The sequence below is a fragment of the Procambarus clarkii genome, chromosome 64, assembly GCF_040958095.1.
Source record: "Procambarus clarkii isolate CNS0578487 chromosome 64, FALCON_Pclarkii_2.0, whole genome shotgun sequence".
Lineage (NCBI taxonomy): Eukaryota > Metazoa > Arthropoda > Malacostraca > Decapoda > Cambaridae > Procambarus > Procambarus clarkii.
Window position 1 is genome coordinate 30,019,580 of NC_091213.1, and position 27,364 is coordinate 30,046,943.

General features: G+C 45.5%; 3 protein-coding genes across 3 annotated transcripts in view; 2 read left to right on the plus strand and 1 right to left on the minus strand.

Annotated features, from left to right (window-relative positions):
- The first annotated feature begins 205 nt into the window (after positions 1-205).
- On the plus strand, positions 206-718 carry LOC138354829 (zinc finger protein 512B-like). Its single transcript, XM_069309329.1, has one exon. It carries the CDS (start codon positions 206-208, stop codon positions 716-718), a length of 513 nt encoding a protein of 170 aa, XP_069165430.1.
- Positions 719-16,422: 15,704 nt separating this feature from the next.
- On the plus strand, positions 16,423-18,023 carry LOC123752738 (baculoviral IAP repeat-containing protein 8-like). The gene is made up of 2 exons (XM_069309242.1): positions 16,423-16,725; positions 17,139-18,023. Exons 1-2 carry the CDS (start codon positions 16,560-16,562, stop codon positions 18,002-18,004), a joined length of 1,032 nt encoding a protein of 343 aa, XP_069165343.1. The 5' UTR covers positions 16,423-16,559; the 3' UTR covers positions 18,005-18,023.
- A 5,480-nt stretch (positions 18,024-23,503) lies between these two features.
- Positions 23,504-27,364, minus strand: part of LOC138354830 (neuronal cell adhesion molecule-like) — a 253,131-nt gene continuing 249,270 nt past the window's right edge. Inside the window, exon 10 of the mRNA XM_069309330.1 lies at positions 23,504-24,016. Within this exon, the coding sequence (XP_069165431.1) occupies positions 23,504-24,016 (513 nt within the window). The remainder of the gene's footprint in view (positions 24,017-27,364) is intronic.

Sequence of the window (27,364 nt, forward strand, 5' to 3'; positions counted from 1 at the left end):
GACTAGTCAGGACTATTTACATGGTTAAGTCTAATTTATTTTATTATGCCACATTTATCTCTGCTGGTTTACTCTCGCTTTTTGTTCCGTTCAGTTCCGCTTGTGTTCTCTCACCGGGAACATTTACGAGGGAACTTTCTTTAATTCCTCATTAATGAAGTGAGTGAAGCCACGGCGGGCCATATATTCCTGAGGCCACAACAACATGTTGGTCCGTACAGAAACATTTGATAAATATTGCCAACTGTTCCACCTGCCCCTGGCTCGTCCCCTGCCCCTGGCTCGTCACCTGCCCCTGGCTCGTCCCCTGCCCCTGGCTCGTCCCCTGCCCCTGGCTTGTCACCTGCCCCTGGCTCGTTACCTGCCCCTGGCTCGACACCTGCCCCTGGCTCGTCACCTGCCCCTGGCTCGTCACCTGCCCCTGGCTCGTCACCTGCCCCTGGCTCGTCACCTGCCCCTGGCTCGTCACCTGCCCCTGGCTCGTCACCTGCACCTGGCTCGTCACCTGTCCCTGGCTCGTCACCTGCCTCTGGCTCGTCACCTGCCCCTGGCTCGTCACCTGCACCTGGCTCGTCACCTGTCCCTGGCTCGTCACCTGCCCCTGGCTCGTCACCTGCCCCTGGCTCGTCACCTGCCCCTGGCTCGTCACCTGCACCTGGCTCGTCACCTGCCCCTGGGTCAACACCTGCCCCTGGCTCAACACCTGCCCCTGGCTTAACACCTGCCCCTGGCTCGTTACCTGCCCCTGGTTCAACACCTGCCCCTGGCTTAACACCTGCCCCTGGCTTAACACCTGCCCCTGGCTCGTTACCTGCCCCTGGTTCAACACATGCCCCAGGCTCGTTACCTGCCCCTGGTTCAACACCTGCCTCTGGCTCAACACCTGACCCTGGCTCAACACCTGGCCCTGGCTCAACACCTGCCCCTGGTTCAACACCTGCCTCTGGCTCAACACCTGCCCCTGGCTCAACACCTGCCTCTGGCTCAACACCTGCCCCTGGCCCAACACCTGCCCCTGGCTCAACACCTGCCCCTGGTTCAACACCTGCCCCTGGCTCAACACCTGCCTCTGGCTCAACACCTGCCCCTGGCTCAACACCTGCCTCTGGCTCAACACTTACCCCTGGCTCGTCACCTGCCCCTGGCTCAACACCTGCCCCTGGCTCAACACCTGCCCCTGGCTCAACACCTGCCCCTGGCTCAACACCTGCCCCTGGCTCGTCACCTGCCCCTGGCTCGTCACCTGCCCCTGGCTCGTCACCTGTCCCTGGCTCGTCACCTGCCCCTGGGACAACACCTGCCCCTGGCTCAACACCTGCCCCTGGCTCAACACCTGCCCCTGGCTCGTTACCTGCCCCTGGTTCAACACCTGCCGCTGGCTCAACACCTAACCCTGGCTCAACACCTGCCCCTGGCTCAACACCTGCCCCTGGTTCAACACCTGCCTCTGGCTCAACACCTGCCCCTGGCTCAACACCTTCCTCTGGCTCAACACCTGCCCCTGGCTCAACACCTGCCCCTGGCTCAACACCTGCCCGTGGTTCAACACCTGCCTCTGGCTCAACACCTGCCCTTAGCTTGTTGTAATCCACAAGTTAGTAGGAATTATTAGCTAGAGGATCATTACTACAACACTTAACGAATGATGATTGAAAGTACATGTAAGTAGACAGACTATGGATCACATATCTAAGAAAGGTCAATGGATTAAGACCGAAGCTGTTTAGCCAAATTAATAATTCCTGGAAAGAGGAATTATTCTTCGTCAGGCTTCTAGGAACAAGGTTACCGCTCTAGGGATAAGGTTAATCGGATTATACCTTCCTCGAGAGGCGTGGTGAAATGACTGAGGCCATGGTTGGCTGGAGTCAGTCTGGTTGTGGAAGTTGAACTAGCAAGTCCTCCGAGGTCTCCGTCTGTGGCAGCAGCGAAGTGTAGCAGACAGCTATGCGAGAGCCTGTTGTGATCTTAGTGACCAAGTTAAGTCTGCAGTATGTGAGTATTGAATGTAAGACTAACCGGGTGTGGAGCGTTGTAGTAATCATTCCGTATTAGGGACTTAGGCGGAAGTTACGAGTGTGTGTGGTGATCGCGGAGGTCAAGTGGTCTATGGGTATTGGAAGTGTATGGACCTAATAGAGTATGTTAATATATTATTATTTGTCAGAGTCTATTCTTGGTAATTAAATGACAAAACACGACGGCCTTTAAATACCTTCCATATGTCCACTCATTGTGTTCCAGTACAAACCTAGTGGTACGCCTCAAGGGTCTGGTGTGTGTAGGAGTACACGGTGGTAGTAACGGTTGCTGAGGCAAGGTGTTATGTGTTGTGTAATCGCTGTGTTCGGAATGAACCGGGGTTCAGCGTCATGACATATTTGGTGGCAGCGCAAACAGGTGTGGAACACTTGCGAGATGAAGGAAGTGTGGTTCTGGTTTAGTTGGTGAGGGAATGTTCGGGAAATGGTAGACGTCGGGTTGTGGTGAGAATGGTGGTTACTAGACGGAGGAAAGAAGGGTCAGGTGAGACTAGGTCAGAGGAGTTAGTTAATTAAAGGGACTAGGCCATTGTGGGGCACATGTGGGGTTTATTTCTTTCTTTCCAGATTCCCGCAACGAGAGACGGCTAAGATGCAAGTCTGGACCACTGAAGCATCGGGATCTAAAACAAGTGCAGTACGCGTGTTCGTAGTGCGGATTATACAGTGTTCGTAGTGCGGATTATACAGTGTTCGTAGTGCGGATTATACAGCGTGGCGAGGAAAACTAGCGCGGGTGAATGTGGGCCAGCGTGGGCCATGTGCGGGCCAAGCGATGGGTGGGCCAAGCGAGCCGCACCTTGGAGCTTGTTTTATATCGTTGGTAAGGCGGAAATAGTGAGAAACCGTTGCTAAGGTGAAATTAAGCGTGAAAACTACGTAATTTAAAGTTAATTAAATTTCATGTAACGTGTAAATCGAATATTTTAAGGATAATGAAATATTACCTAAAGTACTGTGCGAGTTCCGGCGTTGTCAGGTGTAGATACAGAAAATAGGCGCAGTGAATTATGGACGCCTTGGCATAGCGAGCGACGCATAATTTGACGTCTAGGGTTCGCCGTCTAGTGTACCCTGGAGAGGGCCATGGAGATTTTTAGTGGGTACAGGTAGCATTATGGAGAGTGTTACCTTGGGACACGGGGAGCGTGTCCCGTTGGTGGGGGTGTGTTGCGTCCAGAGGTGGCGACGCAGTGTGTATTGGCGTTTGGACGCCAAGTGTAGTGCATGGTTGTATATTGGCGTTTGTACGCCGGGGTGTGTAGTGTAATGCATGTGTAGTGGCGTATTAGACGCCAGCGTAATGACTAGTTTACTGTAGTGTAATGTGCATGTTTTGACTGTTGATATTATGGATGTAGTATAGTGCATGACATTGTTGGCATTGTAGCGCCAAGGTGTAGCATGTGTAGCATAACTAGTTGTTGTAACACTGGGTGTATTGTAGACATTAGCGTTGAAGTCTGTTAACGCTGGTGGTAGTGTGTGGCGGGTGGCCACTACACAAGATATTATACCTGACGACTGTGGGTCAGGTAATTAACGGATTACCAGAGAAAAGGGACAGTGTGTGTTGCGTTTGGTGATGTCTCGTGGTGTTTTGATGCGCTCTGGCGCAAGGCATATGGCTGTGGTGGTAATGGTGTTGGGGGACGCCGTATGTTGTGTTGAGGGCGTTGGAGACGCCGTGTGTTGTGTTGAGGGCGTTGGGGACGCCGTGTGTTGTGTTGAGGGCGTTGGGGACGCCGTGTGTTGTGTTGAGGGCGTTGGGGACGCCGTGTGTTGTGTTGAGGGCGTTGGGGACGCCGTGTGTTGTGTTGAGGGCGTTGGGGACGCCGTGTGTTGTGTTGAGGGCGTTGGGGACGCCGTGTGTTGTGTTGAGGGCGTTGGGGACGCCGTGTGTTGTGTTGATGGCGTTGGGGACGCCGTTGGGTGGTGTAGTGTGGTGGCGTTTGGACGCCTGGTATGGAGTGTGGTGTTGTGGAGTATATGGTGGCGCAGGGGCGCCAGGTAGTGGTCGGTAAGGTGAGTATCGGCGTAGCAAGGTCGGTGCGTTAGGACGCAGGAAGTGGTTGTGAGGATGTGTGGCGTTATAATGAGGTCATCAGTGGTTGGGATGACCAGAGGTGGTGGTGTGTCGGAGTGGGTAAGTCTTATGGATAAGATGAAATGTGGATAGTTGCAGGAGTTGGTGGCTGCAGTAGGCGAGCCAAGTCGATATATCTAGCAAGACTCATAAAAGACTAATAAAAATTCATTATTTTCATTAAAATTTTCATTAATTAAGTCGGAGTGGGTAAGTCTTATGGATAAGATTATAAGGTAGAATTTCAAATTTCAGGTGTTGGTGGTTGCAGTGGGCGAGCCAAGTAGATATACTAATTTCGCATTAATTAAGTTGTTACAGGAATCTCGCTAGAAGCGAGCAAGTGGCAGTATGATGCTTTAGTGACATTAGTTGTGAAATTATTTTAATGAGGTATTTATTGTGATAATGTATGTGTATGTATATACTGTATATTACCTCATCGGCACCATTACTGAGTGTTAGGCTTGAGAAGGTCCCCCGGGATCATGTCACAGAGCTTCAGGTAGAGTAGAAGGGAAGCTATGAGGCTACACTCAGTAATTCTAGAGAAAAAAAAAGGGGGAGGAAGTGAAGCCAACGTGACGTTATAGGCGAAATTCGCCCCCTGACATCAAAGCAGGGATTAGGGCCAGCTGCAATGGTTTTGCAGCTGCGCTCAGGCTATATACGGGGAGAGAGTAAGGAGCCGAGGGGGGTTATGTAATAATGGGATCGAGCCAGGGGGCTCCGAGGGAATATTTTGCAGGTACAGCGGTCGGGAAGGTGTGAATACAGGTGGACACACTCTGGGCGGATGGGCCTAGACCAGAGAGCTGTGAGGGATCTACAGCGTTCTGGGATTGGTGCCCTGGAACGAGACGTCAGCACAGACCCAAGGGAACATGACCCTGGGGTAGGAATCTCCGTTGCTCTGGAGGCCAGGATCACGTTAGCTCAGAGCAACGATGGGACATTGACAACATTCACCAGGCTGGACAGCCTGGGTTTTGTCTGGGTCATGGAGGATCTATGACCTAGCAACCATGGGACACGAAGACAAGAGAGGTGATGCTGCCAATTGTGGAGGAGGCCAGTGAAACATTGTGTGATCATTGTAAGCCCTTATGTTAACAGTACAGGGCAAGATGTTGAATTATTAACTTGTTACTAAGGATGAAGAACCTTAGATATATATGTGTTGTGTATATATTAATGACTAGTGTCATTTCTGTTTAAGTGCCAGCATTCTGGTCCATGTAATTTTATGGTTATGTTTGTATGTAATTATATGTCAGCAGTTTAGGTATATGTGTATTGTTGGAGATGGGAAAAATTATTACAGACTATTTTACCTGTGCTATGATGTGAATATAATGTATATGTTGGAGAAGTGTTGTGAGTCATGTCGGGGAAAATTTTAATTTATTTCATTGTGTGTATGATGAACTTATTGGATGATTTTTTAGTTGTACACATATGGTGGGTGCATCCTCCAGGTCTTTGCACTAATGGAACCATTGCAATGATGCATATGGGGACATATGCGTGTTTAAGGAGGGGAGTGGTGTTGTAATCAACAAGTTAGTAGGAATTATTAGCTAGAGGATCATTACTACAACACTTAACGAATGATGATTGAAAGTACATGTAAGTAGACAGACTATGGATCACATATCTAAGAAAGGTCAATGGATTAAGACCAAAGCTGTTTAGCCAAATTAATAATTCCTGGAAAGAGGAATTATTCTTCGTCAGGCTTCTAGGAACAAGGTTACCGCTCTAGGGATAAGGTTAATCGGATTATACCTTCCTCAAGAGGCGTGGTGAAATGATTGAGGCCATGGTTGGCTGAAGTCAGTCTGGTTGTGGAAGTTGAACTAGCAAGTCCTCCGAGGTCTCCGTCTGTGGCAGCAGCGAAGTGTAGCAGACAGCTATGCGAGAGCCTGTTGTGATCTTAGTGACCAAGTTAAGTCTGCAGTATGTGAGTATTGAATGTAAGACTAACCGGGTGTGGAGCGTTGTAGTAATCATTCCGTATTAGGGACTTAGGCGGAAGTTACGAGTGTGTGTGGTGATCGCGGAGGTCAAGTGGTCTATGGGTATTGGAAGTGTATTGACCTAATAGAGTATGTTAATATATTATTATTTGTCAGAGTCTATTCTTTGTAATTAAATGACAAAACCCGACATCCTTTAAATACCTTCCATATGTTCATTCATTGTGTTCCAGTACAAACCCAGTGGTACGCCTCAAGGGTCTGGTGTGTGTAGGAGTACACGGTGGTAGTAATGGTTGCTTAGGCAAGGTGTTGTGTGTTGTGTAATTGCTGTGTTCGGAATGAACCGGGGTTCAGCGTCACGAAAAGCTCAACACCTGCCTCTGGCTCAACACCTACCCCTGGCTCGTCACCTGCCCCTGGCTCAACACCTGCCCCTGGCTCAACACCTGCCAATGGCTCAACACCTGCCTCTGGCTCAACACCTGCCCCTGGCTCAACACCTGCCCCTGGCTCAACACCTGCCCCTGGTTAAACACCTGCCCCTGGTTCAACACCTGCCCCTGGCTCGTTACCTGCCTCTGGTTCAACACCTGCCTCTGGCTCAACACCTGACCCTGGCTCAACACCTGCCCCTGGCTCAACACCTGCCCCTGGTTCAACACCTGCCTCTGGCTCAACACCTGCCCCTGGCTCAACACCTGCCTCTGGCTCAACACCTGACCCTGGCTCAACACCTGCCCCTGGCTCAACACCTGCCCCTGGTTCAACACCTGCCTCTGGCTCAACACCTGCCCCTGGCTCAACACCTGCCTCTGGCTCAACACCTGCCCCTGGCCCAACACCTGCCCCTGGCTCAACACCTGCCCCTGGCTCAACACCTGCCTCTGGCTCAACACCTGCCCCTGGCTCAGTAGTGAATAAGGAGACAGATTGAGGTAAAACAAATTCAGAAACGGTTGGGCACTTCCATGCCTACTTGACCCTGGCGGGCCAGATCGTCCATATCCCTCTTGTTTTAGGTGGTTAGGTTAGGGCACAGTCAGCGCGCTCCTGGCTGGCTGGCGGTGGTTGGGTGGTGGTCCCCCCTGGGGTCCCTGGGGGACCACCACCCATGGTGTACCTGAGGAACTGGTGCCCTATCCTATCCTGTTTTTGCACGATTTGTCTCGAGCTTTTAAGATGAGTCTAGGGCCTCAAGGAGGGGGTCTCTACTTATGAGAGGTACCGAGGATGAATGTTCAATAGTTGGAAACCAAAAAATACACTGGTGAAAGGCGTATAAACGTTTTTGGAGTATTTTAATGGCATGAGCAAAAATGCACGATTTGTCCCGGGGGTGTTACGAGAGTACTACGGTATCTATTTGGGGGCCCTTACTTTTGAATGGATCAGAGGGTGAATGTTCAATAGATTCAAACCAAGAAACACAGTTGAAAGCGAATATAGAAGTTTTTGGAGTACTTTAATGAGGCTATGACTGAATAGTATAGGGAGCCCTTGGGCACAGCTCCATTTTCTGTAATGGTCAGAGGTGGATAACCCCAGTGGGGGTCAAGCATACAAGGGGGGGGGGTCAAGATTCCTTACAAAGACCAAGTTTGGATATATAGGTGTAGTAAGCCTTATCTTGAATTTGCATGATACTGTGGGGTACATTGACATGAAGGGTGAGTCATAGAACAGGATCTGCATGTGAGATGGGTCATATTGGGGTTTTAAAGAAGTTAAGATAGCTTTAAAGAGTCCTGTGTGCTTGATAGTGGGGAAATGTTCAGTCAATAATTCTCGTGTTTTGAATCTGAATGAGGGGTCCTAGTTTGCGTTCTAGTCGTAAAATGAGTTCCTTAGTATATTTGCTATGGAAAATGAGCTTTCAGTACTCTATATAATTTGAAATGAGGTCAAGAAAGACATGTTTATGTGCGAGAAGAGTCACGTTGGAAACTGTTTATTCCAGTCATCCCCCCTTGGCTTTGCTCCGTTTTCTGTAGCTAAAGTAAAGATTCCATTTTCTGTGGTATTCAGTTGAATACTGGTGAAAAAGGCATACTTGCATTTGTATGGTTCTAACCTGTTTATAGATATATTTTTCGGGCCTCAAATTAGATTTTAATATGAAAAATGGCATCAAATGTATGTCTATCTTTTGTAATAAACGTTACAAGCATTAACAATACCTGTGATATTTCATAGCATACGAAAAGAAGTTTAAATAGTGGGGCCTCAGCCATATTGTGTTGGGTTTGACACTTCTAACATTAATTTGACACTCGTAAATATACTATAAAGGAAAGTAGTTGAGTGGTTTAAGCAATTTAATACGTATTGGGGTATTCTGTATTAAATTTCATTTTTTAACATCATAATAGTTTTCAGCTATTGTGGTGGGGGCCCAATAACTTCATATAGCGCAACGACAGGCGCTATCTGTACTTATTCCCCCCTAAACTTAAAACAGTTGCACAATCTTACTTAAACACATTGCTAAACTCTTATACACAAACAAAAACTAAATTTTTAACTTACACAAATAAACCCAGGGCTTTCACATTCGCGCAAAATACTTAGTCCCCCCTAAACTTGAACACTCACAATCTTACGGTGCTTTAATTTCCAAAGCCTTCCAAACCTGCACTGGGTCCTGCCCAGCTGACTGCGGCTGGATGGATTACAATTGAGCCAAAAACAGTTGGTCAGGGCGAGATACGGCCTCATTTTTAGAGACATTTACTATAGCAAAAGCTTGAACGTCGAGAACTGAATGCGGGCCTGCACGAGAGTTGTTCTTGGCACTCAAATGTTTAGAGATTAAAATACATAGAATCTGCAAGAGCCCACCCTAAGTCGCTCACGCGGCCAATAGACATGTTTTTCGCCCAAATGTATTTATTTAAAATAATACGTCAGATAGAAAGAGTTTCGCATTGCTATTATATTTACCTTATAAAGCCTCTTTATAAAAATGATATGCCACTGCGTATTATGATTGTTTGATAATAAATATTGCATAAATACTTACACGATTTCATAAACAAAAAAAAAACTTTTAATGAGCCATGGTTGGAAGGCTTTATCATTACTGTAATTACAAACTTTTAAAACTAACTAAAAATATATGTCTCATAGAGGAAGATTTATTCTTCAGGATATATATTATTTATTAATTAAGAGTTTCATTCTGTATAAAAAATGAAAGTTGCCAATATTTTCAAAGCTCTGGCCACTAATTTTTTATAAAGGTTTTCCAAGGGAGTAAATCTTGCTTCCTCTCTTTCTCCCAAATGTTTCCTCATTTGCACAGGAGCAGAGCAACCTTCGTGCGGGCCCTGGTTCAGTTCCCCAACGTCCGAGCTAATGGACATTACAAATTTCACAAAATGATGCAGTATCTTAGCTGTCTCTCTAATTATAAAGGTGTTAATCTTTTTTTTTTTAACCTTTGAGTGCTAGGTCTCAAAAAGGTTCTTTACCTCAGAAAGAAAGAGAGAGAGATTCTATTTTTGTCCATATTCGAGCGGAATGTTGAACAACCTTCGTGCGGGTCCTGGTTCAGTTCCCCAACGTCCGAGATATTGGACATTACAAATTTCACTAAATGATTCATTATCTTAGCAGCCTCTCTAATTATAAAGTTGTTAATCTTTTTTATAACCTTTGAGTGCTAGTTCTCAAAAGGTTCTTTACCTCAGAAAGAGAGAGAGAGAGAGATTCTATTTTTGTCCATATTCGAGCGGAATGTTGAGCAACCTTCGTGCAGGACCCGGTTCAGTTCCCCAACGTCCGAGCTATTGCACATAGCAAATTTCTCTAAATGAGGCAGTATCTCGCCCCCACCCCCGGATCAATGATTTTAGGGCAGTAAATAAGCAATTGCAATCCATCCAGCCGGCGACTTATCAGTGACTGTGGAAAGAATGTGTGTTCTTAGGACCATTATGGCCTCTTCGCGCATTTTCATTCCCTCACACATTTGAGTATTTGTTTCCCACATCAAGAATTTTGTCAAAAAACGTTCAAGGAAATACGAGCTTATTTATTCCAACTTATAGATAAAAAAACAAAAAAAAATAAACTGTCGACCCCTGGCAGCAAGTTCAAGAGGTCTCGGCCTATATCTGGCTGGGGTGGGTGTGGGGTTCTCAGTGAGAGATCATACGACCAAGCTGTGATGGAGACTATAAATGGTATGCATAAACCCTAATACTTTACAGGACTTGTCATGGTTTGTGCCTCATTGATAATTCGTTCCAAGTAGTTAAAAGTTAAATCTAAAAGAAATCCAATAAAGTTCAACGATTTTTTTTCTCTCTCTCTATGGGCGTATGCAATTAATTTTTTCTGTTATATCTTTTATCAGAGCTCGGCCATCAGGCTGTAGATGTTGAGGAAAAGAGGAAGATGCAATGCAGGGAATCGCCCCTGGTATTTATTTCACGAGGTCATTGCGTCGTGGAGTATGAGGAATTGCCCAAGTTCATCGCACGCGTCAAGGCTTTAGCGGCTATTGAAAAGCAGTATGAAGGCGCAGATTTAGAAGACTCACATGTTCAAAGACAGAAAACAAAAAAATTAACGCCGTTGAGACCGTATATGGCGGTTTTAGTGACGAAACAGAAATAAGACTACCTGTCGAAATAGGAATAGGCTTGATTAATGTGGCGTATAATGGAATACCCAACTTTATCGAGTGGGTGCAAGCCCAAGGTGAAATAGAAAAACAGTTTGCGGGGATTGATTTTAAACAGCGTGAAAACTGGTTTATTTATCATGACAAAGTTCGAGCGCAGAATGCATTTAGAGAAATTTTCTTTGGGGATTATTGTTCCACCTCCGAAGCTGAGGAAATTGCGCCAGAGGATGAGGTTTATTGGAGGGAAAATTTGCATCCCGTCATTAAGGCAGATCTAGATAAAGCTCCACCCACAAGATAACTCTTAGGAACTAATGATGCAAAGGGGACATACTACAGGAACAATGTGCAGGTGGCCTGATGGGGGGGGGGGGTTATCCCCAAATCCCGAGACTTTGTCCTCCAACCCAGACTCTGTTCAATCAGAACATTATTTTGTTTGTATATATATTGTGACGGTAACGCGTTGGTGTTCGGCTGTTCAAAGCTAGGGGTATGGCCTCGTCACATAGTATTAAAAAAAATAGAAAATCTGGAACTTCGTCTGTGGTAAGGTAAGGAGAAGACACACAAAACACAAGTAAATTTTAACAATGAAATTTTAATTACGTTAAATAAATCAAAACATGAATAAAATGGACTTACAAATTCGTATAATAAAATCAATCAATCAAAATAATAAGAATAATTAAATGACACAATGAAAAGTTACGTTAAGACAAAATAACAAGAAGTGCAATATACAAGTATATGAAAGGTGCTGGAATATTGGCTTTAAGCTATCACCTCTCTCAGTATACGTACGCTAAAGCTTACGTCTAGCAGGGAGAAGTGTTAACTGTGAAAGCACGGAATATTCTGAGGACTGAGGTCGTGGCGGCCCCAGACATCAAGTAGTATGGGGGGGGGGAGTGCAGTTGCAGCCCGACCGGCGACCAATCAGAGGAGCCGGCAGCAAGACGGGTAGTTTGGCGGTTTGAGTCTGAGCAGGTGTTCCTGGCTGCATACGTTTTGCGCTCTGGCAAACCTTGGAGATGTTGTTGTCGTTGTTGGACATTTCTTCCATAGTAGTTTTATATAGTTGTATCGACGTAATTGTGGAGGGAAGAGCAGGCTCAATCTCTTGAAGGAGATTATTGTCACAATATATATATGTGTGTGTTTTTTACCTAAATAAAAAAAAATCATGTATCATTATTATTATTATTATTGCACACTCCCCTTGAAGATGAAATATGTTAAAAAAAAAAAATGTCAGGTAGTATTTGCTAGAGTACTTGTCATGGGGGTGAATAAGTGATGAGGTCTCTCTCTTATTTTTAAAAACTACTTTAACAGATAAAAAAAAAACTTGACATTTATACAATTTTTTATTTTATTATGAGTACATATACAAAAATACATATACAAAAAAAAACAAGCACTTTTTTTATTATTCGTCGTTAGTGTAATAAGATCTAAGGTTCCTCCTTTTACTCGATGGTCTTTTCACTACTTGTGGCGGTACTTGACCTTTCCCTGCTCCATCTTGTTTAGGACGCACCAGCACAAATTCTTTTTTGCATTTTTTCATTACATGGGCCAAATGAGCCAGTGTAGGGTAGTAAGATGCCAGCCATTCTTCTTCTTCTTCACCCGCTCTAGACCAACCCACCCCAGAATTGCAGCCTATACCAAATGGCATAACTATCCGTTTGATAGAATTATTACTCTTGGCTTCGCTCATAATGCGACTCACGGCCTTTTTAAAACACCATCGTCTGTTGATAGTTGTATCTCTCCGCAATCCCGCTACTAAATCAATATCTTTACTGTGCTTAATATGAAATTGGTTAATGTCATTATTTTCAATAGACGCACCTACACTATATTGACATATGAGGGCTAAGAGATAAGGCTGCACATTAGGTTCTGGTGGCGGGGAGAGGATTATATTTCCTGGAGTGTCACGATCCGTAACTACAGCACAAAGCGTTTCAGGACATATTTTCTTTTCAACCACCCCATAAGGATATTTTTCCCACAGCTGTTGGGAGTAACCATTAGAAAACTGGTGTAGGGCAGGAAGATCATAGACAATACAGTCCCCGGGTTTAAATATATCATCGTTGGGGAAATCCACTTCAATAATAGAATCTTTGAGTCTCCGTAATTTGGCTCGCATGTAGTTGGAACACATCTCGAAGCGATTAAAAAGGTTTTTTAACATAACCTTCGTCTTATATACACCTTGTCACATAGAGTTGTTAGAGGCTTTTATAATATGTAATTCATAGTTTTTCTTTTTGTACAGAGAAATTAGGAAACAATAAATAAATAAATGTGTGTGTGTGTGTGTGTGTGTAGAGAAATTAGGAAAAGTAAATAAAAATACAGGTTAACATTTCTTTTTTTGTGGTTTAATTTGTATGAAATATTACAATATAGATTCTACAGCTTTTCTAATCTCATCTTCATTATATTCCATTTCCATTTTCTGTTATTTTACAACTCTATTTTCCATAGAGTTGTTAGAGGCTTTTATAATATGTAATTCATAGTTTTTCTTTTTGTACAGAGAAATTAGGAAACAATAAATAAATAAATGTGTGTGTGTGTGTGTGTGTGTAGAGAAATTAGGAAAAGTAAATAAAAATACAGGTTAACATTTCTTTTTTTGTGGTTTAATTTGTATGAAATATTACAATATAGATTCTACAGCTTTTCTAATCTCATCTTCATTATATTCCATTTCCATTTTCTCTTTGTCTTCATTGTCGTCGTCTTCCACAATAGTGAGCACTTCATCTCCTACAGTAACAGACATGGCGCCGGTAGATGGATCATCTTCCACAGCAACGCTCGTGGTATCTTCCACGACAGCTGACCCGTCTTCTCTCACGTCAGCGGCAGGTCCGACAGTAGAAACAGAGTCTTTATCATTCGTAGAAACAGGTGGAATGGCCATACGTGGAATCTTGTGTCTAAAGATGCCATGGGTTGGAGAGCGAGTTGGCGTGTCATTATTTACAGGACATCATTAAAGTGTCTATACCACGTTCTTGCAGTTTCTGAGCTAATTTGCACATCACAGGGAAATATTTAGTCTCCCATATGTTGCGTTCGCCACTTGTGAGATACTGCCCGCAAGCCTTGCCCAACCCATATGGGAAAATAATCCTTCCCACTTGTCCTCTTCAGCTTCTCTGAAGAATATGTTCAATGGCTTTTCGCAGAGCTTTGTCAAACCAACGCCATCTTTGGTATTCGGTATCATTTTTCAGGCAGTCATAAAAATGCTCATCCAAACTCCATGCTTCGTACCTGGGCTTTTTGTAAGAAGATGGCGTCGCTGGACCGTTGGTAAACTGGGTGATTAATCCAATAAGGTGCGGTAAAACAGCATAACTTTCATAGGGGTCGTCATCCATCCTATTGCAGAATTCGGGTGCTTCGCCAACAAATATGAGGCCGGGGATATCTCTATCAGTTCTAACAGCACGATTTTTGTACGGCAGGTTTTTCCGATGCAATCGAGCATAGGGGTATCGTTCCCATAAAGTGTGCACCATTTCGCTCAACTGCACGCTTGTTGCATCCAAATCATAGAGCAGACAATCACGATTGTTATAGATGGGCAAAGAGGCAAAGTCGCCAATCAGGGAGGGGAGCTCCATAGTGCTGGCTTGTGAGGTAGTGACTCGGAAGGGGGTCTATATACACTTTTCACGCCGGCGCGGGGGACAACTGCGCATCATAGAGTTGCCAGGGACATTTTTTTTTCCTTGGAGCTCTGGTCATTACGCACCAATATAACATTAACATCGTAATGTTTTAAGTTTTCATACAGATCTTCGATAATTGGAAGATATGTTTCCTCCCAAACTTCATCTCTTTGAACACAGGTGCGACCAATACCCACAGGTAATACAACTCGTGCGATTTCCGGAGAAGACTTGATGAATCTCGTTATGGCTTCTATAGCCTTTTTGAAATAGATGAGGCGATTTTGCGTTGTATCTTCTTTTAATCCGGTGAGCATATCACGATCTTTGGATTTTTCTATATGCGACTTGGCGATCTCATTGTTCTCTACAGGCGCCCCTATACCATATTGCACTGCAGCAGCAATAATGCAGGGGAGATTTTCAGCTCGACGATTGGAGACATGAATTGAACCGGGAATTGGGCGATCATGGGGAACACATCTCTTGAGATTATACAAAGGCCTGCGTTCACCATAGGCGCTTGCGTGTTTGTATTTCACTGATATGTCCTTCGCCATCCCGTACGGGACGCAAGATATGCAGTTTACAGGATACACAATGCAAGTTTCATTATTGCAAAATTCTTCATCGGTTAAATATCCGGTGTGCGTTTCCAGCCACGTCTCCATTTTTCTTTTTTTTTTTTACTTTCCCTTATGTTTTGGATAAAGCCTAGTCAACCACCTTGTGTCGACCCTGCGAATATTCGTCGTGGGGGCTTTGCGCCCTTATATCTCCATCCCTGCTAGTGCGTGTAAAAGTTACCACGTACTGAGCAAATATTTATATTATTATTATAAGGGCCTCGACCAACAAGAAGCCCATAGGAACATTTTTTTTCACTGACTTAATTAGCATAAAAAAAAAACACCTCAAATAGCGCAATATGTATCTCAAAATATCTTGCCATAAAATATCAATATACGTCAGCTTAATACCCAAACACTGGCAACCTTTTTTTTCAGAAGCAGAAAAGGTCAAACACAGTGCGACATGTTACCATTTTTTTTTTTAATGTTCCCCCCCCCCCCATGAAAAAACCGTAGTCAGACCATATTCCCTTAATGAAATATATATAAAGTCATGGAGGCCACATCATTATTGGAAGGTTTGTGATAACTTATTGACATTAGGGATACCTTGTGTAGTTAATGACATTTCTCGATAATTATCACAAAAAATAAGTACTTGGTCACCTTTCCTAGACTACCAACTGCCATCTTTTTTTTTTTTAATTCACTGCATTATGCAACATGATTTAGCACATTTGCGAGTCATTTTTTCCTTTCCCTGTTTCCTCATAATTATGCCATAAAAAAAAAGAGTAGCGGTTGCTAGAATTGCCAAACCAAAAAAAAAAAAAGAAACTAGCACATATGTAGCGATCTTTGACACTTATTTCGGGGAGGGAAAGGACGGGCAATATATAGCCTAGGATCTTGCCTCCATTCGCCAGTTTCGCACCAGTACACAATGGAACCTTCCCGTACTAAAACGTTTTACTCCAGGGACAGTCTTAAATGTGCCCAAATGCGTTTAGACACCTTTATAAATTGGCCTGTCGAGTGGCTAAACCCCCAAGACCTGGTGAATGAGGGATTTTATTATCTGAGAGTTGCGGATCATTGTTCCTGCGCCTTTTGTTGTAAAAGTTGTGCATGCTTGGATTGAGGGCGATACGCCCCGTAGTAGGCATGCGAAAGTGTCGCCAAATTGTTCCTTCATAAGAGGCGAAAAGGACAATAACGTTCCTTTGGAAATCACCAAACTGGCATTCGAATATGGGCTGGATTTCTTTTCACCCCTATTCGAACCAAAGAATATAGCAACATCTGATCGTGAGTATATTGTATAAATATAATTTACTAGTTTATCTGTGAATAATTAGTATTGGCGATGTGGAGGGAGGACAAAAAAAAAAAATAAGTATAAACGCAGTAAGTCTTTTCAAATAATTTTTCTTTATTTTTTTTTGTTTTTGAAAGAATTGACTTAGAACCTGTGTCTTATGCATATATGTGATGGAGCATCTTTGTTTTTTTAGAGACCCCACCCCGCGAGGAAGAAACTAAAATGACTGGAGATGATTTGCAGGTTCTGGGGGTAATTCCATACGCTAAACCTAGATATCCAGGCTTGGCAACATACAAACAGCGTTTGGAAACATTCGACCTCAGCTGGACTGGTTGTGTCAAGCAAACATCTCACGAATTGGCAGAATCAGGATTTTTCTTCTGTGGTAAACAAATATTGTTGGAGTTTTTGTTATTTTTAGTGTGTGCGTGTGTATCCTCCTGGCCGGGGAGGATTTACTGGGCGCAAATCCTTAACTGTAGCCTCTGTTTAACTCAACAGTAAAATGGGTACTTGGTTGTAAAAAACGATTCTTCGAGGTGGGGATTGTATTCTAGGGACCTGCCCGAAATGCTAGGCCGTACAAGAATGTAACAACTCTTGTATATATCTGAAAAAAAAAGTGTGTTTACTCCCCCAATTGTGCTTGCGGGGGTGGAGCTCTGGCTCTTTGGTCCCGGGAAGTGCGTGTGTGTGTGTGTGTGTGGGCGCGTGTGTGTGTTTTTGTATTACAACATTGCCGGATGTGAGCTATAATAATAATAATGAATGGGAATATTTTTTTTCTTAAATTTACAGGCCTAAGTGACCACATGCGCTGCTTTTTCTGTGGGAATGGTTTTCGTAATTGGGAACCCGCTGACGACCCTTGGACACTGCACGCGCAATGGTATCCTGAGTGCACCTTTGTCAACATTAAAAAGGATGCACAGTTCATTAAGAATGCTAGAGAATCTTCGCAGCGTCGAACTATAAAACCCATAGATGAACATCTTTTAACTGGTCTGATGGAAGGTTTGGGTTTTTTCCCAGCATTAATTGAACATTTTGGATTTCCTGATGTCTGTGTGAGACCTGCCTTAAGGCTATATCTCAAAAGCACCAAAGATTTATTACCGTTTGTTACAGAGGCCAGATGTATAGAATTAATGTTGTGGTATATGCAAGAGAGCACTAAAGCCGAAATGGGTTTAAGGGGAATTCATCATGAGGATGTGGAAGGTAGGGTAGAGCCTGCGAATCTGGAATGGCAATCCGCGCCCTCTGACATGGAAACAGTCGCCACAGCTAATGAAATGGATGTCGACGTTGTTGGATCAATGAGCGGGTTCATGAGCACTAATCTTGGTTTGCGGGCTTTGCCTTCTCCTGTTGAAACAGAGGCGGAAGAGACGACTATAGTCGCTAATGAAATGGATGTTGAAACTGGCGAAGAGGCCACAGACTTTGATGCGACATCCCATGTTGAAACTGTGATGAACACATCTACGCCAACGTCTTGGGCTGCTGATATTTTGTGTAAGGTGTGCTTTAACAATGCGTTGAGTGTCGTACTGCTGCCCTGCAGACATATGGTAACATGCAGTAATTGTCTTGTATCTATGAGAAACTGCCCCATTTGCAGATGCACCATTTCGCATGTCCTTCGACCGATTATTTCCTAAGAAGACAAAAAAGGCATAGAGACTAATTTATTTATGAAAATAAAAATTGTACAAATGTCGAGTTGTTTTTTTATATTCATAAATTAGTATAAATAAGCTCACATTTTCATGAACAGTATTTTTTTTGGGGGGGGGGGGGGATTAGATTGCAATTGCTTATTTACTGCCCTAAAATCATTGATCCGGGGGGTGGGGGCGAGATACTGCCTCATTTACAGAAATTTGCTATGTGCAATAGCTCGGACGTTGGGGAACTGAACCGGGTCCAGCACGAAGGTTGCTCAACATTCCGCTCGAATATGGACAAAAATAGAATCTCTCTCTCTCTCTCTTTCTGAGGTAAAGAACCTTTTGAGAACTAGCACTCAAAGGTTATAAAAAAGATTAACAACTTTATAATTAGAGAGGCTGCTAAGATAATGAATCATTTAGTGAAATTTGTAATGTCCAATATCTCGGACGTTGGGGAACTGAACCAGGACCCGCACGAAGGTTGTTCAACATTCCGCTCGAATATGGACAAAAATAGAATCTCTCTCTCTCTCTCTCTCTTTCTTTCTGAGGTAAAGAACCTTTTTGAGACCTAGCACTCAAAGGTTAAAAAAAAAAAGATTAACACCTTTATAATTAGAGAGACAGCTAAGATACTGCATCATTTTGTGAAATTTGTAATGTCCATTAGCTCGGACGTTGGGGAACTGAACCAGGGCCCGCACGAAGGTTGCTCTGCTGCTGTGCAAATGAGGAAACATTTGGGAGAAAGAGAGGAAGCAAGATTTACTCCCTTGGAAAACCTTTATAAAAAATTAGTGGCCAGAGCTTTGAAAATATTGGCAACTTTCATTTTTTATACAGAATGAAACTCTTAATTAATAAATAATATATATCCTGAAGAATAAATCTTCCTCTATGAGACATACATTTCTAGTTAGTTTTAAAAGTTTGTAATTAGGATAATGATAAAGCCTTCCAACCATGGCTCATTAAAAGTTTTTTTTTGTTTATGAAATCGTGTAAGTATTTATGCAATATTTATTATCAAACAATCATAATACGCAGTGGCATATCATTTTTATAAAGAGGCTTTATAAGGTAAATATAATAGCAATGCGAAACTCTTTCTATCTGACGTATTATTTTAAATAAATACATTTGGGCGAAAAACATGTCTATTGGCCGCGTGAGCGACTTAGGGTGGGCTCTTGCAGATTCTATGTATTTTAATCTCTAAACATTTGAGTGCCAAGAACAACTCTCGTGCAGGTCCGCATTCAGTTCTCGACGTTCAAGCTTTTACTATAGTAAATGTCTCTAAAAATGAGGCCGTATCTCGCCCTGACCAACTGTTTTTGGCTCAATTGTAATCCATCCAGCCACAGTCAGCTGGGCAGGACCCAGAGCAGGTTTGGAAGGCTTTGGAAATTAAAGCACCGTAAGATTGTGAGTGTTCAAGTTTAGGGGGGACTAAGTATTTTGCGCGAATGTGAAAGCCCTGGGTTTATTTGTGTAAGTTAAAAATTTAGTTTTTGTTTGTGTATAAGAGTTTAGCAATGTGTTTAAGTAAGATTGTGCAACTGTTTTAAGTTTAGGGGGGACTAAGTATTTTGCGCGAATGTGAAAGCCCTGGGTTTATTTGTGTAAGTTAAAAATTGAGTTTTTGTTTGTGTATAAGAGTTTAGCAATGTGTTTAAATAAGATTGTGCAACTGTTTTAAGTTTAGGGGGGACTAAGTACAGATAGCGCCAGTCATTGCGCTATATGAAGTTATTGGGCCCTCACCACAATAGCTGAAAACTATTTTGATGTTAAAAAATGAAATTTAATACAGAATACCCCAATACGTATTAAATTGCTTAAACCACTCAACTACTTTCCTTTATAGTATATTTAAGAGTGTCAAATTAATGTTAGAAGTGTCAAACCCAACACAATATGGCTGAGGCCCCACTATTTAAACTTCTTTTCGTATGCTATGAAATATCACAGGTATTGTTAATGCTTGTAACGTTTATTACAAAAGATAGACATACATTTGATGCTATTTTTCATATTAAAATCTAATTTGAGGCCCGAAAAATATATCTATAAACAGGTTAGAACCATACAAATGCAAGTATGCCTTTTTCACCAGTATTCAACTGAATACCACAGAAAATGGAATCTTTACTTTAGCTACAGAAAACGGAGCAAAGCCAAGGGGGGATGACTGGAATAAACAGTTTCCAACGTGACTCTTCTCGCACATAAACATGTCTTTCTTGACCTCATTTCAAATTATATAGAGTACTGAAAGCTCATTTTCCATAGCAAATATACTAAGGAACTCATTTTACGACTAGAACGCAAACTAGGACCCCTCATTCAGATTCAAAACACGAGAATTATTGACTGAACATTTCCCCACTATCAAGCACACAGGACTCTTTAAAGCTATCTTAACTTCTTTAAAACCCCAATATGACCCATCTCACATGCAGATCCTGTTCTATGACTCGCCCTTCATGTCAATGTACCCCACAGTATCATGCAAATTCAAGATAAGGCTTACTACACCTATATATCCAAAATGGTCTTTGTAAGGAATCTTGACCCCCCCTTGTATGCTTGACCCCCACTGGGGTTATCCACCTCAGACCATTACAGAAAATGGAGCTGTGCCCAAGGACTCCCTATACTATTCAGTCATAGCCTCATTAAAGTACTCCAAAAACTTCTATATTCGCTTTCAACTGCGTTTCTTGGTTTGAATCTATTGAACATTCACCCTCTGATCCATTCAAAAGTAAGGGCCCCCAAATTGATACCGTAGTACTCTCGTAACACCCCCGGGACAAATCGTGCATTTTTGCTCATGCCATTAAAATACTCCAAAAACGTTTATATGCCTTTCACCAGTGTATTTTTTGGTTTCCAACTATTGAACATTCATCCTCGGTACCTCTCATAAGTAGAGACCCCCTCCTTGAGGCCCTAGACTCATCTTAAAAGCTCGAGACAAATCGTGCAAAAACAGGTTAGGATAGGGCACCAGTTCCTCAGGTACACCATTGGTGGTGGTCCCCCAGGGACCCCAGGGGGGACCACCACCCCACCACCGCCAGCCAGCCAGGAGCGCGCTGACTGTGCCCTAACCGACCCCACCTAAAACAAGAGGGATATGGACGATCTGGCCCGCCAGGGTCAAGTAGGCATGGAAGTGCCCAACCGTTTCTGAATTTTTTTTACCTCAATCTGTCTCCTTATTCACTACTTGGCTCAACACCTGCCTCTGGCTCAACACCTACCCCTGGCTCGTCACCTGCCCCTCGCTCAACACCTGCCCCTGGCTCAACACCTGCCCCTGGCTCAACACCTAACCCTGGCTCAACACCTGCCCCTGGCTCGTCACCTGCCCCTGGCTCGTCACCTGCCCCTGGCTCGTCACCTGTCCCTGGCTCGTTACCTGCCCCTGGCACAACACCTGCCCCTGGCTCGTCACCTGCCCCTGGGTCAACACCTGCCCCTGGCTCAACACCTGCCCCTGGCTCGTCACCTGCCCCTGGCTCAACACCTGCCCCTGGCTCAACACCTGCCCCTGGCTCAACACCTGCCCCTGGCTCAACACCTGCTTCTGGGTCAACACCTGCCCCTGGCTCAACACCTGCCCCTTGCTCAACACCTGCCCCTGGCTCAACACCTGCCCCTGGCTCAACACCTGCTTCTGGGTCAACACCTGCCCCTGGCTCAACACCTGCCCCTGGCTCAACACCTGCTTCTGGGTCAACACCTGCCTCTGGCTCAACACCTGCCCATGGCTCAACACCTGCCCCTGGCTCAACACCTGCTCCTGGTTCAACACCTGCCCCTGGCCCGTCACCTGCCCCTGGCCCGTCACCTGCCCCTGGCCCGTCACCTGCCCTTGGCTCGTCACCTGCCCCTAGCCCGTCACCTGCCCCTGGCCCGTCACCTGCCATGGCCCGTCACCTGCCCCTAGCCCGTCACCTGCCCCTGGCCCGTCACCTGCCCCTGGCCCGTCACCTGCCCCTGGCACAACACCTTCCCCTGGCTCGTCGTCTGTCCTTGGCCCGTCACCTGCCCCTGGCTCGTTACCTGCCCCTGGCTCGTTACCTACCCCTGGCTCGTTACCTGCCCCTGGCACAACACCTGCCCCTGGCTCGTCACCTGCCCCTGGGTCAACACCTGCCCCTGGCTCGTTACCTGCCCATGGCACAACACCTGCCCCTGGCTCGTCACCTGCCCCTGGCTCGTCACCTGCCCCTGGCTCGTCACCTGTCCCTGGCTCGTTACCTGCCCCTGGCACAACACCTGCCCCTAGCTCGTCACCTGCCCCTGGGTCAAACCCTGCCCCTGGCTCAACACCTGCCCCTGGCTCAACACCTGCCCCTGGCTCAACACCTGTCCCTGGCTCGTTACCTGCCCCTGGTTCAACACCTGCCCCTGGCTCGTTACCTGCCCCTGGTTCAACACCTGCCTCTGGCTCAACACCTGCCCCTGGCTCAACACCTGCCCCTGGTTCAACACCTGCCTCTGGCTCAACACATGCCCTTGGCTCAACACCTGCCTCTGGCTCAACACCTGCCCCTGGGTCAACACCTGCCCCTGGCTCAACACCTGCCCCTGGCTCAACACCTGCCCCTGGCTCAACACCTGCCCGTGGTTCAACACCTGCCTCTGGCTCAACACCTGCCCGTGGTTCAACACCTGCCTCTGGCTCAACACCTGCCCCTGGCTCAACACCTGCCTCTGGCTCAACACCTACCCCTGGCTCGTCACCTGCCCCTGGCTCAACACCTGCCCCTGGCTCAACACCTGCCCCTGGCTCAACACCTGCCCCTGGCTCAACACCTGTCAGTGGCTCAACACCTGCCCCTGGCTCAACACCTGCCTCTGGCTCAACACCTGCCCGTGGCTCAACACCTGCCCGTGGCTCAACACCTGCCTCTGGCTCAACACCTGCCCATGGCTCAACACCTGCCCCTGGTTCAACACCTGCCCCTGGCTCAACACCTGCCTCTGGCTCAACACCTGCTCTTGGCTCAACACCTGCCTCTGGCTCAACACCTGCCTCTGGCTCAACACCTGCCCCTGGCTCAACACCTGCCTCTGGTTCAACACCTGCTCCTGGCTCAACACCTGCCCCTGGCTCAACACCTGCCCCTGGCTCAACACCTGCCCCTGGCTCAACACCTGCCCCTGGTTCAACACCTACCCGTGGCTCAACACCTGCCCCTGGCTCAACACCTACCCATTGCTCAACACCTGCCCCTGGCTCAACACCTGCCCCTGGCTCAACACCTGCCCCTGGCTCAACACCTTTCCGTTGCTCAACACCTGCCCCTGGCTCAACACATGCCCCTGGTTCACCACCTGCCCCTGGCTCAACACCTGCCCCTGGCTCAACACCTACCCCTGGCTCGTCACCTGCCCCTGGCTCAACACCTGCCCCTGGCTCAACACCTGCCCAGGGGTGCCCCTGGTTACATCACGCTCACTGAGGGACTAAACACAACTCTCCCTGCTGGTGCTGAGGTCGAGTGGGAAGAACTCCGGGTTGAGGGCCACGGCTGAAGAGCGGCGGGGCAGTGTGGAGGAGGAGGTGAAGGTGAAGGAGGTGCCCCGGCCGGTGCAGGAGGCAGAGCGCCCTACACGACCTTGGTACCGGCTCAGTGTCGCCGGTGATGCCACGGACATCGGGCGAGCCATCCGGGTCTCCACAGAATCCCCGACATGCAAAATGGAGCCGCTGCTGACTGCTGTGATGCCTCCACCGCTGTACTCCAACATGGCGCCACTCGGGTCAATCATGCCGGAGCTTCGGTTCATCATGGCCGCTCCGCAGGTTGAGTCCATGATTGCACCTGAGCTGGGATTTAGGATGGCACTTGCGGCTGGATTAACGATGGCTCCTGCAGCAGGACTGGCAGTTGGGCTTCTAGTCATGGTGGAGGCCGGGGCAGCGAGCGTGGTGGCCTCCTGACGCACGGAGTCCGGGGTCTCCACCTGGTGCTCAGTCTGAAATACACAAACATGAACGTTAATTAGTACAAATTGCTCTGCACTAACGAGGACATAGACTGACAGGACACAACAGGAGGCCTATTGGTTGATGCGAGACGGCTCCTTTTTACATGTAACTCATATTAATAATAATAACAACAGCCCGTGCTCATCAATACATGCTTCATGCGTGTTGGTCTGGCAGCCAAATTCATAGTTTATTAACGACAACGCTTCACAAACGACTCACAACTGATGACGTTCAAACACTTTCCAAACAATTCTTCACAAATCTAACCTAATTTGGGCTTCACTATACACAAAATTTTTGTATATAATAATCTTGTATTTATGAATTATTGAACGAATCTCTGGGCCCACGTGTTGCTGCATAGTTTGAGGACGGCTTGTTAACATATATGTCTTACCTAAGTTTGAAACCAAACACCATTCTCACGTCAAATGTACTACGAGGGTGGCGTGGCGTTCTCCCCTCCTGCAGTGCCACTATCAGCGAGGGGTGGTAGCCCTGTTACACTATCAGCGAGGGGTGGTAGCCCTGTTACACTATCAGCGAGGGGTGGTAGCCCTGTTACACACCCCGGCCTTGTACCCCCTGAGGAGTGGGATAAGACCAATGGTCCCCCGAGCCGCAGTCTCCACAACCATCAATGCACAGAGCTCAGTACCCTCGGTCTGGCCTCCACAAAATAACAAACTCTCTCAGGTCGCCAACCAGGCTAGCTCACTCTGCCACCACCAGGTAAACTTCAACAACATGATGGTGCTCGGTCCCAACTCAAGCTTTGATGGCGGTATTCATACTCAGTCATAAGCCCAGGTAAACAGTTTACAAAGTGAAAATGGGGACTTAATAACAAACACAATAATAAAAGTATTATATTTTGTGACGGGCTCACACCCGCTTCTCGGGTCTTACTCCCTCTCTCACAGTGCTACTGTTCACTTAAGGGGAGCATCTTAATAACTCACAAGGAAGTATTATTCAAACCCGGCCTGCCCTCATGGAGAGTAAGGAGAGCCAGCCGTTCCCTGGGTCTTCAATCAGTGTATCTGCAGAGACTAAGACCAGGTTCCTCACTGCCGGCTTGCCCGCCACAAATGTCGAAATAGCCTTAGGTCGCCAATCTGACCACAGCTCCACTTAAGGCCACATAAATTTCTCTATGTGTAGTGAAACACCTGTTCCAGTCTGCTAATTACTTACTTATTTGTGTTCAGCACTCAGTCTAATCTCAGATGATAAACATATAGAGGATGAAGGAGTGGAACTAAACACTATATAAAGAATTTGAACCATTTACTGGAATTAGGAGTACAAAGCTTAAGGCCCAAAAATATCTCAAATGTTCATATATGGTCCTCTATGAAAGGCTTTGACTATTTGGCAAAATCCATCCATATTTCGAGTCAGAATTCATTAAGCTATCACTTTTAAGTTTTCTTGTAAAGAAGGTCACAATAATTTCACCTACATAATATTTACTTTAACTTCTCACTAACAATACACAGTTAATCTGGATCACCTGCATTAAAGAACAACACCAAAATTTAGACTTAGCCAAAAATTAACATAATCTGAGCCCTTCTTGCTACAACAAATCTCTCAACGTACACGAAATAATGGATTTACACTTCCTATCAATAAGAGGAAAGGGAGGGAAATTTAATCTACTTTACTGTCGAAGCATGTAGTCATTACAGCCCTGTAGTCATTATTAATTTGTAGTCATTACAGCCCAGTAGTCTGTAGTAATTACAGCCCAGAGCAGTGGATTGATGATCCCTCCGGTACTCTGTGTAGATACTGCAGGGCTCCTCTTCCACTCTCTTCTCTGCAGAATAACAGAAGATCTCTTCACAGCAGCAGGACGACGGCTTCCGACTACTGAGCTCCTCTGATGATTACACAGCGGGGCGGCGAATGTCGCCCAAATCTCCATCAGTCTCCTACACTAGTTACTGGTCCTCTTCTTCTCTTCTGCTGAAGAGATGGGCAGGATAGCTGCCTCTTCCCCTGAGGTTGCTATTCTGCTATATTCGGACCAGGACTTGACAACTAGGCTTTCCTCCACAGTTCCACACTTTGGAACGACCCGCGAGATTAATCTCAACCCCCAGTGTCGCCTCTACAGACAAACTAGAGCTCCGCCGTCGCTGAAGCATTAATGATCTCTTGTCATGGTCCAGGTCCTCTATTCTTCCTAAGAGGTCGACCAGTAGCTCCTCCTCTTCGCCTTTCGAGTACTGCTTAGGATAACGTCCAGTCTGGTAGCCTAAACCTCACCAAAAAGGGGGACCGTGGAGCAACGCAACATGTTTCTCTCCCTTCAGGTGGCTAGTGACAGTAGGCGCCTCTCCCGACCGAGGCTGTGGCGTGCTGACGTCGCACTACGCCACGCCCTGATAGGTCAGCCTGTACTGGCCCCAGCCTCTGACCAATCATATCCCTTGAAACCAAGTGTCTCTCTGGACGTCTCTGGAATATTTCTTGCAGGAAAAGGCCTTCTCAATCCTGAGCTGATCTGCCATTATGTGGTAGTGCCGCACCCTCACTTATTCCCACTTGAAATTATAACATTAATATCTTCATTCTTTGGTTGGCAAGTCAAAGGGGGGAGTATAATTCTTAACAGTCTGGAAAAAAGCGTATTAGCCGGACTCTGCAACAGTTTATTTAAATATTATACTGTACACGTTTTCTGCAATATATATACAACATTCTTCAAAGTTTGAAACAATAAATGGCAACACTGCCCATATTCACCTCTATTCCAAATTAATAATCTCTCCTCTCAACAAATATAAGGCTTCACATTTAATACGCTGGTAATAAACTAAATCACACCATTGGATAGTGGTGTGTAAACATTACTCTAAATACATTTGAAGTGAAACTAACATTATGTTTCTCTCTGTAATAATGACTGGGTGCCGTGACCTTCTAGGTCAAATCAAATATACTAAAACATCAGCACGCTTGAGTATATATATATATATATATATATATATATATATATATATATATATATATATATATATAACTGAAAACTCACACCCCAGAAGTGACTCGAACCCATACTCCCAGGAGCAACGCAACTGGTATGTACAAGACGCCTTAATCCACTTGACCATCACGACCGGACATAATGAGGTGATAGCCGAGGCTATTTGAACCACCCCACCGCCGGCACTCGGATAGTAATCTTGGGCATAGCATTTTACCAAATCACCTCATTCTTTGGGGCACACGTGAGGAACACAAATGCGAACAAGCCTGAATGGTCCCCAGGACAATATGCAACTGAAAACTCACACCCCACAAGTGACTCGAACCCATAC

Coding starts and splice junctions, on each gene's coding strand:
- LOC123752738 (XM_069309242.1), top strand. CDS start 16,560: ATGACTGGAGATGATTTGCAGGTTCTGGGGGTAATTCCATACGCTAAA. Junction 16,726..17,138: donor ATCAGGATTTTTCTTCTGTG/GTAAACAAATAT, acceptor TTAAATTTACAG/GCCTAAGTGACCACATGCGC.
- LOC138354829 (XM_069309329.1), top strand. CDS start 206: ATGTTGGTCCGTACAGAAACATTTGATAAATATTGCCAACTGTTCCAC.